Source organism: Hyla sarda, chromosome 8 (assembly GCF_029499605.1).
Source record: "Hyla sarda isolate aHylSar1 chromosome 8, aHylSar1.hap1, whole genome shotgun sequence".
NCBI classification, from domain to species: Eukaryota; Metazoa; Chordata; class Amphibia; order Anura; family Hylidae; genus Hyla; species Hyla sarda.
In genome coordinates, this window is record NC_079196.1 from 51,650,706 (window position 1) to 51,665,797 (window position 15,092).

The 15,092-nt window shown below is 44.4% G+C and overlaps 1 protein-coding gene across 2 annotated transcripts in view; it reads left to right on the top strand.

The window, feature by feature from the left end:
• Positions 1-15,092, top strand: part of UBR3 (ubiquitin protein ligase E3 component n-recognin 3) — a 220,988-nt gene that overhangs the window by 144,361 nt on the left and 61,535 nt on the right. For both annotated transcript variants that reach the window (XM_056533968.1, XM_056533969.1), the window contains exon 26: positions 4,752-4,885. In XM_056533968.1, the coding sequence (XP_056389943.1) occupies positions 4,752-4,885 (134 nt within the window). The remainder of the gene's footprint in view (positions 1-4,751; positions 4,886-15,092) is intronic.

Sequence of the window (15,092 nt, forward strand, 5' to 3'; positions counted from 1 at the left end):
CTTCTTTCACTTTTAAGTTTTTAGTGCAAATACTAGAGATGAGCGAACTTACAGTAAATTCGATTCGTCACGTACTTCTCGGCTCGGCAGTTGATGACTTTTCCTGCGTAAATTAGTTCAGTCTTCAGGTGCTCCGATGGGCTGGAAAAGGTGGATACAGTCCTAGGAGACTCTTTCCTAGGAATGTATCCACCTTTTCCAGCCCATTGGAGCACCTGAAGGCTGAACTAATTTAGGCAGAAAAAGTAATCAACTGCCGAGCCGAGAAGTTCGTGACGAATCGAATTTACTGTAAGTTCGCTCATCTCTAGCAAATACGGTCAAGTATATTTCTCTCTATAGAGTTGTTACCCAGCCATCCAAATTCATCAGAACTGGCTGTCTTTCTAATGCAGTGTTTCCCAACCAGGGTGCCTCCAGCTGTTGCAAAACTACAACTCCCAGCATGCCCGGACAGCCAAAGGCTGTCCGGGCATGCTGAGAGTTGTAGTTTTGCAGCAGCTGGAGGCACCCTGGTTGGGAAACACTGGTCTAATGTATAAGTGAGCTTTCCAACTCTCACCTTACATGTGAGCAGAAGGATCAGGCATGTCGGATTTTACCTGACCATTTTTTTTTTCTTCTTCTTCTATGAGAGATAAGTGACCCGCACACAAGTCTGACAGTGGCTTACCCCTAATCTCTCGATGGGAGATGGAAGGCGTGAATGCTTGGCTGAGCTGCACTTTTATGTGTAGGGGGATTGAAGAGATAGCTGTATTGCCGACTGTGATCACATGTCCATGCCTACCTTATTTCTGCATGGAGTCCTATTTCTGGTCTCATACTACCACATACATAGGCTAAATCATTTTAATCACAACACTAACAGCTAGGTGGCAGAGGGCTGTAATGGCAGCCACTTTTTGAGAACTTACGGTTATTAAAATACATAAATGTACATATCCTTTTATATTGGGGGGGATTCTTTAACCCCTTAAGGACTCAGCCCATTTTGGCCTTAAGGACTCAGACAATTAAATTTTTACGTTTTCAGTATGAGGGCTTGTTTTTTGCGCGACCAGTTGTCCTTTGTAATGACATAACTCATTATATCATAAAATGTATGGCGCAACCAAAAAACACTATTTTTGTGGGGAAATTAAAACGAAAAACGCAATTTTGCTAATTTTGGAAGGTTTCGTTTTCACGATGTACAATTTATGGTAAAAATGACGTGTGTTCTTTATTCTGAGGGTCAATACGATTAAAATGATACCCATTATTATATACTTTTATATTACTGTTGTGCTTAAAAAAAATCACAAACTTTTTAACCAAATTAGTACGTTTATAATCCCTTTATTTTGATGACCTCTAACTTTTTTATTTTTCCGTATAAGCGGCGGTATGGGGGCTCATTTTTTGCGCCATGATCTGTACTTTTTTTTGATACTACATTTGCATATAAAAAACTTTTAATACATTTTTTATAATTTTTTTTTAATAAAATGTATTAAAAAAGTAGGAATTTTGGACTTTTTTTTTTTTTTTCGTTCACGCCGTTCACCGTATGGGATCATTAACATTTTATTTTAACAGTTCGGACATTTACACACGCGGCGATACCAAATATGCCTATAAAAAATGTTTTTTTACGCTTTTTGGGGGTAAAATAGGAAAAAACGGACGTTTTACTTTTTTATTGGGGGAGGGGATTTTTCACTTTTTTTTTACTTTTACTTTTACATTTTTTTTTACACTTGAATAGTCCCCATAGGGGACTATTCATAGCAATACCATGATTGCTAATACTGATCTGTTCTATGTATAGGACATAGAACAGATCAGTATTATCGGTCATCTTCTGCTCTGGTCTGCTCGATCACAGACCAGAGCAGGAGACGCCGGGAGCCGCACGGAGGAAGGAGAGGGGACCTCCGTCTGGCGTTCTGAATGATCGGATCCCCGCAGCAGCGCTGCGGGCGATCCGATCGTTCATTTAAATCGCGCACTGCCGCAGATGCCGGGATCTGTATTAATCCCGGCACCTGAGGGGTTAATGGCGGACGCCCGCGAGATCGCGGACGTCGGCCATTGCCGGCGGGTCCCTGGCTGCGATCAGCAGCCGGGATCAGCCGCGCATGACACGGGCATCGCTCCGATGACCGCGGTTATGCACAGGACGTAAATGTACGTCCTGGTGCGTTAAGTACCACCTCACCAGGACGTACATTTACGTCCTGCGTCCTTAAGGGGTTAAAAATAAAAATCACATAGAAAATGCAGTTAAAGGGATATTCCAGGAAAAAACGTGCATATATATCTCAACTGGCTCCAGAAAGTTAAACAGATTTGTAAATTACTTCTATAAAAAATCTTAATCCTTTCAGTACTAATGAGCTGCTGAAGTCGAGTTGTTCTTTTCTGTCTAAGTGCTCTCTGATGACACCTGTCTCAGGAACTGTCCAGAGTAGAAGCAAATCCCCATAGCAAACCTCTTCTACTCTGTGCAGTTCCCGAGACAAGCAGAGATGTCAGCAGAGAGCACTGTTGTCAGACAGAAAAGAACAACTCAACTTCAGCAGCTGATATTTATTGGAAGGATTAAGATTTTTTAATAGAAGTCCTTTAAAAATCTGTTTAACTTTCTGGAGCCAGTTGATATAAAAAAAAACTTTTCCCCCTGGAATGCCCCTTTAAGCCTGCTGGTAAAATTGTTATAGAGCTTGACAAGCCAAGCAGATTGGAATATATTTTTTCGCTGAAAGGTTCAATATAACTATTTATTCATTTAAATCTCTGCTCCTTCTGGTCTTAGTGATGACACTGATCCCTGTATAAACCTACATAACAATCACTGAATGTTAACGCCCAGCATCAGCAGAATTGTTAAGCTTTAAATTGCGTTAAATGTAGGCTGGATCAGAACATAGGGGAAAATTAATCAACTGACTTCACTCATTTTTGTGGCACAAAAAAAGAAAAAAAATCTCAAATTTTAATGAACACAGTTTTGCCCTAAAATCTGCATCTTTTCTTGCCTCCTATTGCCTTTGAAATAAAATAAATGTGTTGCATTTAAAGTGTTTATAAACATGCTATACGCTTTAATCTGTTCGGAGTTGGTTTTGTTTTACTCTGCCTCCACGTTTGTTGTGGATTACTTTTTACATGTTTTACTTGTATTTGAATTTTTTTTTAATAAAATATGTTTAAAAAAAAAAAAAAATGCAATAAAATGTGTTAATAAACATGCTATACTCTCTTCCCCTGGTTCCCCACAGCTGTTATGCTTCCGGGCCTCTCCTTCCTCTGGCTTCTGTGTTTTTTCAACCCTACGGGACCTGTCCCCTCAGCCAATCAGTGATGTCCTTCCTCATTCACTAGCTGAGCAGGCAGGTGCTGTGGGGTTGAGACAACATAGAACCCCGAAAAGGTGGAAACTAGAGAAGGACCGAGAGCAGCAGGGGGGCGAGAAGAGGCGAGTAGTATAGCATGTTTATTATTTTAACACTTCCCCCAGCCATGGAAAAAAGTTTATTTATCTTCCTGTATTATTGTTAGTAATGCAATTGGGGGCTCGTGTCTGCCACTACTATGTGGATTAGAGATGAGCGAACTTACAGTAAATTTGATTCGTCACAAACTTCTCGGCTCGGCAGTTGATGACTTATCCTGCCTAAATTAGTTCAGCTTTCAGGTGCTCCGATGGGCTGGAAAAGGTGGATACAGTCCTAGGAAAGAGTCTCCTAGGACTGTATCCACCTTTTCCAGCCCACGGGAGCACCGGAAAGCTGAACTAATTTATGCAGGAAAAGTCATCAACTGCCGAGCCGAGAAGTTCGTGACGATTCGAATTTACTGTAAGTTCGCTCATCTCTAATGTGGATCCATCCGTCAGTGCCTTAAAGGGGTACTCCGGTGGAAACTTTTTTTTTTTTTTTTTTTTATCAACTGGTGCCAGAAAGTTAAACAGATTTGTAAATTACTTCTATCAAAAAAATCTTAATCCTTCCAGTACTTATTAGCTGCTGAATTCTTTTTTTTTTTTTTTTTGGAACACAGAGCTCTCTGCTGACATCATGACCACAGTGCTCTCTGCTGACATCTCTGTCCATTTAAGAACTGTCCAGAGTAGGAGAAAATCCCCATAGCAAACATGCTCCTCTGGACAGTTCCTAAAATGGACAGAGATGTCAGCAGAGAGCACTGTGCTCGTGATGTCAGCAGAGAGCACTGTGTTCTAAAAAGAAAATACTTTCCTATGTAGTATTCAGCAGCTAATAAGTACTGGAAGGATTAAGATTTTTTAATAGAAGGAATTTACAAATCTGTTTAACTTTCTGGCACCAGTTGATTTTAAAAAAAATAAAAAATAAATACGTGTTCCACCGGAGTACCCCTTTAATCTTAGAGTCAGTTTATAAATTTCCATAGTAAACAGTTAGATAAGCCAACCAGTGTCTAAAATGGTAGCAGTGTTAGATTCTGATGTTGTAGATACTATGCAGGATTAGTTATATAGACTAGTCAAGGCTTTTGGTAAACCTAGAGCAGTGTTTCCCAACCAGGGTGCCTCCAGATGTTGCAAAACTACAACTCCCAGCATGCCTGGACAGCCTTTGGCTGACCAGGCATGCTGGGAGTTGTAGTTTTGCAACACCTGGAGGCACCCTGGTTGGGAAACACTGATCTAGGGGAATAGAATAATTATTTTGATGTTTTCTTTATCTGTTAATTATATTCTGTTATTTCTGAACCTTCTCTAGTTTTGGGGCACCGCCGTAAAATTTCTGAGCCGAAGAAGCTTCCTACCAGCGAAGAGGAGCATATCTATCTGGAAGGAACATGTGCTGCAGTGCATGATGTCAGACTTACCATTTTACAGCGCTATTTCAAAGATGTAAGTGCTGCCACCATGTGTCAGACAGTGGCTTGTATTACAGACTATAAACAGCTGCCTACAACAGTGAATGAGCCAGACCGTCTCGAATACAGTAATGTTCACACTGAGGAAACATTCCTTGCTGAATTTCCCAGTGAAATCCCACCATTCCGAATTATCCAGAATTGGTGCTTATGTCCTTGGCAATTTACTGTGGCCATATGCTCCACCCTATTGTCATAGACCCAGGACGTCTCTGGAGGATTTTCGCTGGAAGATTGAACCTGTTCAATCATCCCCTGAAATTCAGTACCTTGTCACAGGTGCCGGAGAACTCTTCTCTGCAATTCTTTTTTTTTTTGTAATTCCTGGTAGCCAGCCCTGAGATACTACGTCTTGGAACCCACAATTTCTCATAGTGACAATTCACTTTTCCACTTTAGATATTTTGCTTTTTCAAACCACAACTTTATGTTCCCTGGTCTATAAATTCTGTTTTCATTGGAGGCACAACTCTGTATCTTATACAAGGCAATACATTTTAAGTAGCTGCCCCAAAGGGAATTTTGCTATATTTGTCAAAATAGCCCAATGTGTAGCTCATTCGTCTAGCTCTTCCGTGTAGCCCAAAATGCACATCTTAGGGTCTCTAACTATTTGCACAGTTTGCGTTCTTAATATCCAATATTAATATCCATGTCTTCTGTTATGTATCTAGTTGTTCACAGTCCCACAACATATGCAAAAAGGCCAAGTAGCATCTTGATCTTCAAGTATTCACCCTGATCCTAATATATTGTTTAAAGAGAGTTTTATATACTGGTATATATATATATACAGCTGTGACATCCGATCTTGACCACTTCTAGGATACAGCAGCACTGTTCTTCCATAATGGGCCCAATGTCCAGTTCACATTTGCATTTATTATACAGAATAATTCTCCAGATTTTATTCCCAACAAGAGTTGGAATATAACAGAGATCCAGTCTGAGGTACCCTTTTGAACAACTATTAGGCTGCGTTCACGTTTTGAGCATACGGTCACCGGATCCGGCTCGGTGGGGAGTGAAAACCGGGCGCTCCTGTACCCCAGCCGGACCCGGCCAGTATCTCATTCATTTGAATGAGCCGACCAGAGTCAGATAATGACTCCGGTCGGCTCATTTTTGCCCCGTATCCGGTTTTCTGATTGGACCTGAAACTGCGGTATACCACGGTTCTTGGTGGCATACCGCGACCTCAAAACGTAGTGTGAACCCAGCCTTACTCTGGTCTGTTGTCAGTAAGCATGGTTGTGCTTTGCCCACTTAAGCCTAGAGGTTTGTATTTGTTTTTTGTGTTTTTATTTTTATCTTTTTTTAAATCCTGTTTGTTCAGGACATTCAAGACCTTCGGATGTGGGTTGTTCCAGAATCTATAAGTTCCAGGACTATCAGACATGAGTCCAGACCACAGTCAAGTTGGAGAGGGCTTACTTTTGAGTTATCCCCCTTCAAAATTTCTTTGCCTGATTTCCTAGTCCTATCATTGTCCATTTTCACCATATTATCCAAGCAACACATTCTCAATAAGAGGCAGTCTGATAGTTTTCCCCCATCTGTTTCATTTCAAGAGATCTCTCGCTCTAGGCTCTGCTGCCATCCATCATGGGTTGAACATACGCAGGGGTGAGCTGAGATTTATGAGCGTGATACGCCAAACAATTTGTCTCGAATATGTGGTCAAGAAAAGATTCCTGTACAACTTGCATGATGACTAGCTGAACTGACTGAAAAATAATTCCATAATGAGTCCTTTTATTTGACTGTACACATACAAGTGCCCCAAATCTCATTGCAAGGAAAATTTTAAGTATGAAAAGTATGATTGGGTGAAAGACAGATAGTAAAATACACTCTTAATAAGGTTTCCTTAATAGGCTCTTTACTGTCTAGATCAGTGTTTCCCAACAAGGGTGCCTCAGGCTGTTGCAAAACTACAACTCCCAGCATGCCCGGACAGCCGTTGGCTGTCCGGACATGCTAGGAGTTGTAATTTTGCAACAGCTTGAGGCACCCTGTTTGGGAAACACTGATCTAGTTTAATGCCAACTAAACTTTTTGGGCCCCAAATTGAAGTCCGCTCTAGGTCTATTTTAAGAGTCAAGAATATTCCCAAGTACTACTACCAGTACATTTATTTCTAGTTGATCACTCCTAGATTTTGGGTCCCATATACATTAGCGAATGTGTATGGGGCCTCCATACTCTCCCCAGATAGATGATGTCACTATAAGCTCAATCAGGATTACAATGAAAAGTGACACCAGTACATAAATAATGCAAGAGCCGACCATTCACAATAGGCGATAGAGCTCAGCTTCCTACTCGGCTCTGTACAAGTCACAGAGCATCCCCAACGCACTCTAATATGTAAGTGAATACGTCTCATCCAGTGTGTTGTTCCCTTTGGTTCATGCAACTGTTGTAAAACATATCTTTAAAAGGCCACTGTTGCTTTAAACCAGTTACCTCTATGTGATTATTTATTTGACTCTTAATAAAGTATTGGCTACTAAATGCCTCACTTTTATGCATTGTGCTATCCAGTGCCAATTGTTAAACTTTAGTAAAGTCTACTAAAAATAGAATATGGAAGTTTGGCTTAGCTGCTGCTTTGTGCATGAGAGAGAAAGCAAGAGATGTCTGCGTGCCTATAATGTGTAAACCTGTCCCCGTCCTCCAGAGGATCCTCTCTGTCCCTGAAAGATAAATCAAGGCTTCGACTATGCATAAAGTTTTTGGAAGCTGTCCCATGTGTTTCTACTACTGTATGTACGCAGTGCTTAGTGTAGCCCATTCCTTGCTGTGTTGCTGCTGACGTTTTTCTATTTTATAATATAGCCTCTTGCTAAGAGAGGCCATCAATAAACCTCTTCTGTCTTCACATGTCATTTATAGTAATGCACTGTAAATCATCCCCCAGCTCAGTGCTAGCAAGTGCACTTTCACCAGCACTATGTCATGACATGGAATAATAGTAAGGAGTAGGTGCTGTGATTGGCTAGAGGTGTAAGGGAAAGGAAGGCCAGGTGTCAGTACTATTGGCTTACAGCACAGCTCTGGTCCCACCCCAGAAATTGAGAGAATGAGAAATAGCTATGCACCATCAGCGGACTCGAACAGCAGTGAGAGCACTAAAATCCCCTTGGACTACTCTGAAAGGTTAAAGGGTAACTAGGGTAATCCTTTCATTCCGCACTGAAGGATCCTGTCTCCCAACTCCTGCTGCTCTCTAAAGCGTGTGGTATGATGAATTGCCAAAGGTACCATAGACTTAATTCCATTTACAGCTCGCTTTAGTGGTGGAAAAAGGAGTTGTCAGAGTTTGGAGATAGGATTCTTCTCTTTCAGTATCTGGCTCTAATCTGTAAAAAAAAAAAAAAAAAAAAAAAAAACAGCATGTTCCCTTTAAGCAACCAGTTTCCAGCAGAGGGGAGGCAGGCTGGAAGTTAATTTGCCTCCGTAATTTCTTCAAGAACTTTTGGTATAACTTAGAAATTATAATAGCTTTACAGGACAAAGCTGCATTGCATAGTTATAGTGTCGTCATTGACTGTTCTGCCTCTAGTAACCTGGACTAGACTATGGAGGTGTGTGCGCCCTTGGCTTTGAATGGTTATGGTGGCTGTGCGCGCTTTGTTCCTGTCTGCCCTCCAGTAGCTAAAGGAGGTTTTTAATCGCTCAGTTTATCCTTTACTGTCAGAGGGATATGGATTGTTTGTGCTTCAGATGTATTCTTCTGTATGTGACAAATGGAATCGCCCGAGTGTGATTAACGCGGCCAAAATTTCCTATGAACAGGTCTGGTCATGTATTGATCAGGAGAATGCAATTCAAGGCTTTGAAATGAGCAAGAACATGACAGGCCACAGGTCAAGCTTCATAGATTTCTCATGATGGCCTCCATTGTCTATGGACTTAGCATATTTGATTGTGTGTTAGTGAATGCTGGCTGCACCGTGTTCTTTGTTGTACATGTAATGAGGCATCTGTATAGAATAATTTGGCTGTTCTAGGGACCTGCGCTAGATGGCGGGGGAATTTATGCATATGTTGTTCTATACTCAATGGGGGAGATTTATCAGAGCTGTCTATGTCTTGCATCAATATAGACCAACCTATAGAGGGTTAGGCCGGTCTATTGTGCGCCTAATTTATCAAAAGGTGCACAACTCTTGATAAATTCTGCGCACAGACTTCGGGATCTATGCTTTAGACTGTATTTAAACCAACATGGTCTGACATTTCGGCGTACTTTCAGCTGATGCGACTTGTCGCTGAAAACTCGCTTTTGATAAATTCAGCACCAATGCATTTTTCTATCTAAAATAGACTAGAATGCATCATGTTCTAAAAATCCTCTAAAGCAAAAGTCGCAGAAAAGTCGCACATATTTAGACTGTGACTTTCTGTGCGACAAATTTAGACCAGTTTAAACCAGTCTAAATCCTTTGATAAATATCCCCCAATGTCTTCTTTCTTTAAGTCTGGTGGTATGGTAGTTTTGATGATCCTAATTATACCATAGAGACCTAATATGCTATATATCAAGAGCTTCTCAGTGTTAGGCTACAATTACATAGTGGGAAAACATATGAGACAGTCTACAGGATGCATACCCCAGACATATGCAGCTAGATGCATTAATGTTTGGTTTCTGTTTGCCCTTAATATTAAAACGTAACACTTTTTTTCACTTGGCTATTTCATAGTATATATGAAATTCCTTTGGCTTTATCACCCTCACTTACACACAATGTATTAAGGAATTGATGTGCATGGCCGGGGTCCGTTGTAGAACAGTTTAGTCCAACTATTAGTTAACTAACTTACAGAATCATGTGCCAAAAATGAGGTGCCCCTTTTAATTAAATTAAGTAATTAAATTCATTTTATTTACTTATTTTTTACCAAATTCACAAAATGTAAAATGAACAAAGACAATAGACAATGTAAATCAGTAACAACAAGAAACGGCACCACAATTTCAACAACATGAATGAGTAATATGGAAGGACATCGTCCATAAAGCGTTACGATAGTAGTTGTGCAAGTAGTGTAAACAAACAAGTACCATGAACAAGAAGGCAGCATCAGGCATCAGAAACATGTAGATCAAAGAGAACCTAACAATGAAGTAGGGGCAGGGAGTGGGAGCCCCAACCAGACAAGGAAAAGCAAAACAGAGAAAGAAAAATATTAAAAAAGGAAAATTAGAAAAAGGGGTGAAAAGGTAGAGACGGGACATTCCTTGATCTAAAAAAAACACACAAGAAAAGGGGGAAAAAAGAGAAAGGAGCAAAGGCATCAGCCACCCCTACTATGCCAGAGGACATCCCATGCAGAACCAGACTTCATTAGAGTGGTCATTAGTATTATTCACACTGGCAGCTATTTTACTTACAATATCACTACAGTATTTTTTTCACATAGATTTTTGGGCTAATAGTAGAAATTCCTGATGTTTCTGCGTGAATGATTTTACTGTACACACCGCTGGAAAATACTAGCATCCTTGTCCATACGTCAGAAAATGGGGGGTGGAGATATCTTTTTCTGTTTTAAGTATCTTTGTTTCTCGGTCGGCTCGATTGGGGGACACAGAGACCGTGGGTATATCTTGCTGACACTAGGCATACAAAAAGAAAGTCGGCACCTCCTGGCAGGATATACCCTGCCTACTGTCTCTAAGCTAATCAGTTTAAGCTTAGTTTCAGTAGGAGGCAGACATAGGTCTGGAGTTCTCCAGACCTGGTCTTCTTTTTTATTTTATAGTTAGGGCCTGTTGTAGGTTCTTTTCTCCTTTTTATTATTATTTTTTTTTTTAGGTGGGGGTTCAGGAGCATGGCGCTACCTGTTCCCCAATATGTGGCTTAGGGGCATAGAGTATGCACAGTTAACCCCTTCCCGCCAACGGCCAGTGCCTGGGCTTGTACCTTGGGTCCGGGTCCCACTACCTTCCCTGCTCGTCCTGCTGTCTCAGCCTGACATAACGCAGGTGACAGCTCGCTGAAGACATCTTACGTGAGTATGTGCTGGTCACCCCATCTCCCCCTTCTTCCTTCCTTGCTTTAGGGGGCACCTTATACCTGGGGCCACAGAGGGATTTTTTATTCTTTTTTTAATTCATTTTTATTCTTATAGGGGGCAGGGATACGGGCTCCAGTCTTTCTATCTGCAGTGTTGGGGCTCCGGGGACCGCGATGCAGCTCTCCTCCCCCTCCTCTTCGCCATCCCCGACACTGTTTACTTCACTTTAATCTGCTCTGACACGCCCAACACAGTGCGTGTCAGCTGGGCTACGGTCGTGCAGCCGGCTCTTCAGTTTACTTTCATTTTCACTCGCTTCTCGGGCACGTCGAGCGTTGGGCAGGAAACTTATTGAGGCCACGACATGCTTACAAGGCACTCTGCCTCCTCCTGCTGCTGCCGGCCAATGGTCTATCGGCGTGCAGACCAGGGGTCACTGATTCTCCCATCAGCTCGGTGTGTGTGTGCTTTGGGGGGTCAGCTTCTGTACTCCTCCCTCTCCTCCTCCAATGGGGTCCTTCTGGGTGCATAGTCCACTCCCTCTGGTCGCGTGCAGCCTGCTTCTCTCCTCCTCCATCCTGCTCTGCAGGCCATATCACCTCAGTGGCGGCCTGCCTCTTAATCTCTGGACACAGGACAGCTACAGCCTGCTTCTTAGCTCCAGTTGCGGGACACAGGACCTGGGTGAGATTGCTCTAATTTAATTGCTGACTGCTTCCTTACTAGCACTTTTGTCCAACTCCAGACCCGAACCTCCCCACAGACAGGCGGCCACAGCCTTAGTCACCTACTACTCTTGCGTGTGCTGCAAGACCAAAATGCCCGGTGGTTCCACTGAATCCACCTGTTCCCCCAGGGAGTTCCGCTCTGTCTCTCCTGACCCCCACTTCCAGCGCTCTCACAATCGCGCTAAAGTGATTTCGTCAGGCTCTTCTCCAGAGACGCGTAATCGGGATAGACATTCTTCCCGTCGATCTCTCTCCTCTTACCCAGCTCACCGGCAGCGCCCCCACTCTAGGGGCCGCTCCCCCGGTGACCATCCCAGGTCCCCGACTCCTTGTTCTAGGTCTAACTCAGCTCAGTCTAAGGCTACCACCGCGCTCCCACTCTCCAGGGGAAGTAGCGGATGATGGGACGGAATTCACCTCAGATCATGAGGACCACTCTGTTGTGTCTGATATTGTGGACTCTGTTGTGTCTGATATGGTGGTCAGCCATCAGGGACACTTTTCATCTGGAGGACTCAAGAACTTCGGATCCTGATCCGGTAGTTTCTTTCCTGTCGGCGTTCCCCCAAGGCTTTCAGTTCTCATGCTGAATTTGACGCCTTGCTGGATGCGGCTTGGAAGCTTCCAGGGAACCAAGAAGATTCAAGCTCAGTTTCGCTTTCCTCCGGATCTGGTTTCCAAGTGGACTGCACCACCTGCAGTTGATTCTGCAGTTTGTCTGTCCAAATCTACTACCGTGCCTCTGTCCGACGCAACTTCCTTTAAGGATCCTGCGGACAAGAAGATCGATAACTTGGCGAAATTTGCCTTTGAAGCGGCAGGTTTGTCCTTGCTACCCACCTTTGCGTCCGCTTGGGTGGCAACGGCAGTTTCTGTTAGAATGCCCTGCCGTAGTTGAGAAGCCAAATCAGGTGCTCCTCGGGAGGACTTGGCGGATCTCGCTCGCCAACTTTCTCAGGCCGGAGACTTCCTCTGTTCAGTGGCCTTGGAGTCCGCCCGATGCAAGCCTTTGCCTCTGGTAATTTGGTTGCGATTCGCTCCATGTTGCTGAAGGCGTGGGATGCAGATGCTGCTTCAAAGAAATCTCTAACAGAGTTACCTTTCCAATTTCATATGCGCATTCACCGAACCCCTCTAAATTGGAAAAATAAAATGATTTTTTCAAATTCAAAACATAGGAGGTATATATTTAAGCATATATTTATACATAGGTGCACAAAATGAACAAAACCATTAAGAACAAAACCATGAAAACATGATTTTCACACAACAAAACATAATGAATATTTACTGCAAATCAGTGTGACGTCTGTTGTTGTCTTTCAGAGACCAGTTCAGAAATGCGCGGCTTTACCTTGGCAAGTTCCACTCTCATGTCATTTTCGCAACAATGGCAGTGTTCCCCCACATTAGGCAGGCAGTGTTCCCCCACATTAGGCAGGCAGTGTTCCCCCACATTAGGCAGGCAGTGTTCCCCCACATTAGGCAGGCAGTGTTCCCCCCACATTAGGCAGGCAGTGTTCCCCCACATTAGGCAGGCAGTGTTCCCCCACATTAGGCAGGCAGTGTCCCCCCACATTAGGCAGGCAGTGTTCCCCCACATTAGGCAGGCAGTGTTCCCCCACATTAGGCAGGCAGTGTTCCCCCACATTAGGCAGGCAGTGTTTCCCCCACATTAGGCAGGCAGTGTTTCCCCCACACATTAGGCAGGCAGTGTTCCCCCACACATTAGGCAGGCAGTGTTCCCCCACACATTAGGCAGGCAGTGTTCCCCCACACATTAGGCAGGCAGTGTTCCCCCACACATAAGGCAGGCAATGTTCTCCCACACATTAGGCAGGCAGTGTTCCCCCACACATTAGGCAGGCAGTGTTCCCCCACACATTAGGCAGGCAGTGTTCCCCCACACATTAGGCAGGCAGTGTTCCCCCCACACATTAGGCAGGCAGTGTTCCCCCCACACATTAGGCAGGCAGTGTTCCCCCCACACATTAGGCAGGCAGTGTTCCCCCACACATTAGGCAGGCAGTGTTCCCCCACACATTAGGCAGGCAGTGTTCCCCCACACATTAGGCAGGCAGTGTTCCCCCACACATTAGGCAGGCAGTGTTCCCCCACACATTAGGCAGGCAGTGTTCCCCCACACATTAGGCAGGCAGTGTTCCCCCACACATTAGGCAGGCAGTGTTCCCCCACACATTAGGCAGGCAGTGGTCTTCAACCTGCGGACCTCCAGATGTTGCAAAACTACAACTCCAGCATGCCCGGACAGCCAGCGGCTGTCCGGGCATGCTGGGAGTTGTAGTTTTGCAACATCTGGAGGTCCACAGGTTGAAGACCACTGATGTAGGCAGTGTTCCCCCACATATATACAGCCTCCAACCATATACAGTGTATGGCTGGAGGCTGTATGCCTGTGTATTGTCCACTTCAGTGCTCCGAAGATGACGTGCCTCTGGTCAATTACGAAGCTGGCCAGCGTGCGTCTTCCTCCTTCTCTATCCTCCGGTCCTCGGTGCCTTCACCTCTTCCCGGTGGCCCTGCGTTTTTAAACTTAACGCGGGGCCGCAGGGAGTTAATAGTGATGGGTGGGAATTGCCCTGTTGCTACAGCTCGGGGCCCCAAGCAATTGCTTGGTTTGCCTGTCCTGTTGCGACTTCCCCCGCCGAACCCCCGGGACTGACTCACCGAACCCCTGCGGTTCGATTGAACCCAGGTTAAGAACCACTGGTCTAGATAAAATTATTTCCAAAGCTACTGTAGGTAAAAGTTCTCTGCTGCCGCAGAACAAACCTTACCGCTCTGATCCCCATCAGACGGTGCCCTCCTCTCGGTACTTTGCATTGGGTTGCCACTTCTTTCAAGGCATGTCCTTCCTGAAAGTCAGACAACCATTCTGGCGGTTTCGCAGCCAAGTCCTCTTTTCGGGTAGGAGGGAGTCTGTCTCTTTTCCTGGACGTTTGGCTAGCGCAGGTTTAGGACTCCTGGGTCCGGGATGTCATCTCTGATGGTTACCGGATAGAGTTTGTTTCCCTTCCCCGGGGATCGTTTCTTCCGATCCCACCCTCCTCGTTCCCCTTCTTTGGTGGCGGCCTTTCAGGTCTACTCAACCGCCATTTGCGGCTATGTCATTTTTGCATGGAGTCCTTCCGCTCTGTGGTGGCGTCCATGGATCAGGGGTAGTTTCTTTCTTCAGTGGATATCCGGGATGCCTATCTGCATATCCCCATTTTCCCCGCCCATCAGCGTTTCCTCCGCTTCGCTGTCCCTGCAGGTCCCTTTCAGCTCATGGCTTTTGCTTTTGGCCTAGCTATGGCTCCCCGGGTTTTCACCAAAGTCATGGCAGTGGTGATTGGCATCCTTCAGGCCTGGGGGATCTTGGTCCTCCCTAACCTGGATGATCTCACGGTACAGACTCTGTCC